The 518-nt window shown below is 56.2% G+C and overlaps 1 protein-coding gene across 1 annotated transcript; it reads left to right on the forward strand.

The window, feature by feature from the left end:
- Positions 1 to 33: 33 nt before the first annotated feature.
- Positions 34 to 411, forward strand: LOC107682186 (dnaJ homolog subfamily C member 13-like; the record flags this gene model as incomplete). The annotated part of the gene is made up of 2 exons (XM_016478516.1): positions 34 to 135; positions 209 to 411. Coding segments are annotated over exons 1-2 (281 nt in total), but the record flags the coding sequence as incomplete, so codon positions are not given.
- Positions 412 to 518: the final 107 nt, after the last annotated feature.

Raw genomic sequence — 518 nt, forward strand, 5'->3', positions numbered from 1 at the left:
TCTGTTCATGGGTCTGTGTGTTGTTTTCAGAGTAATGTGTTGGAGGCTTCTCCAGACATGAAGCGTGAGAGCGAGAAGGAGTGGTACTTCGGGAACGCAGATAAAGAGAGGCGAGGGCCTTTCGGCTTTGAGGAGGTGAGCGTGTTCACACCGCAGCTGGAGCATGTGCAGGTGATCCGGGCTTGAAGCTCTTCTTCTGTGTGCTCAGATGCAGGAGTTCTGGAGCACCGGGACGCTGACGGCTAAGACACGCTGCTGGGCTCAGGGCATGGACGGCTGGCGGCCGCTGCAGGCTATCCCACAGCTGAAGTGGAGTCTGCTGGCCGCAGGACAGGCCGTGATGAACGAGACGGATCTGGCCACGCTCATCCTCAACATGCTCATCACCATGTGCTCCTACTTCCCCAGCCGGTACAGCCTCGCTCTCACAGCTGCATCCACAGGACACGCACAGTGCGCCTTTTACAGTCAAACCACGACACCAGATATTGTTTTACTAGTAGCAGGACACTATAGTT

This window comes from Sinocyclocheilus anshuiensis, unplaced genomic scaffold, assembly GCF_001515605.1.
Source record: "Sinocyclocheilus anshuiensis isolate Anshui unplaced genomic scaffold, SAMN03320099.WGS_v1.1 C31809605, whole genome shotgun sequence".
Classification (NCBI taxonomy): domain Eukaryota; kingdom Metazoa; phylum Chordata; class Actinopteri; order Cypriniformes; family Cyprinidae; genus Sinocyclocheilus; species Sinocyclocheilus anshuiensis.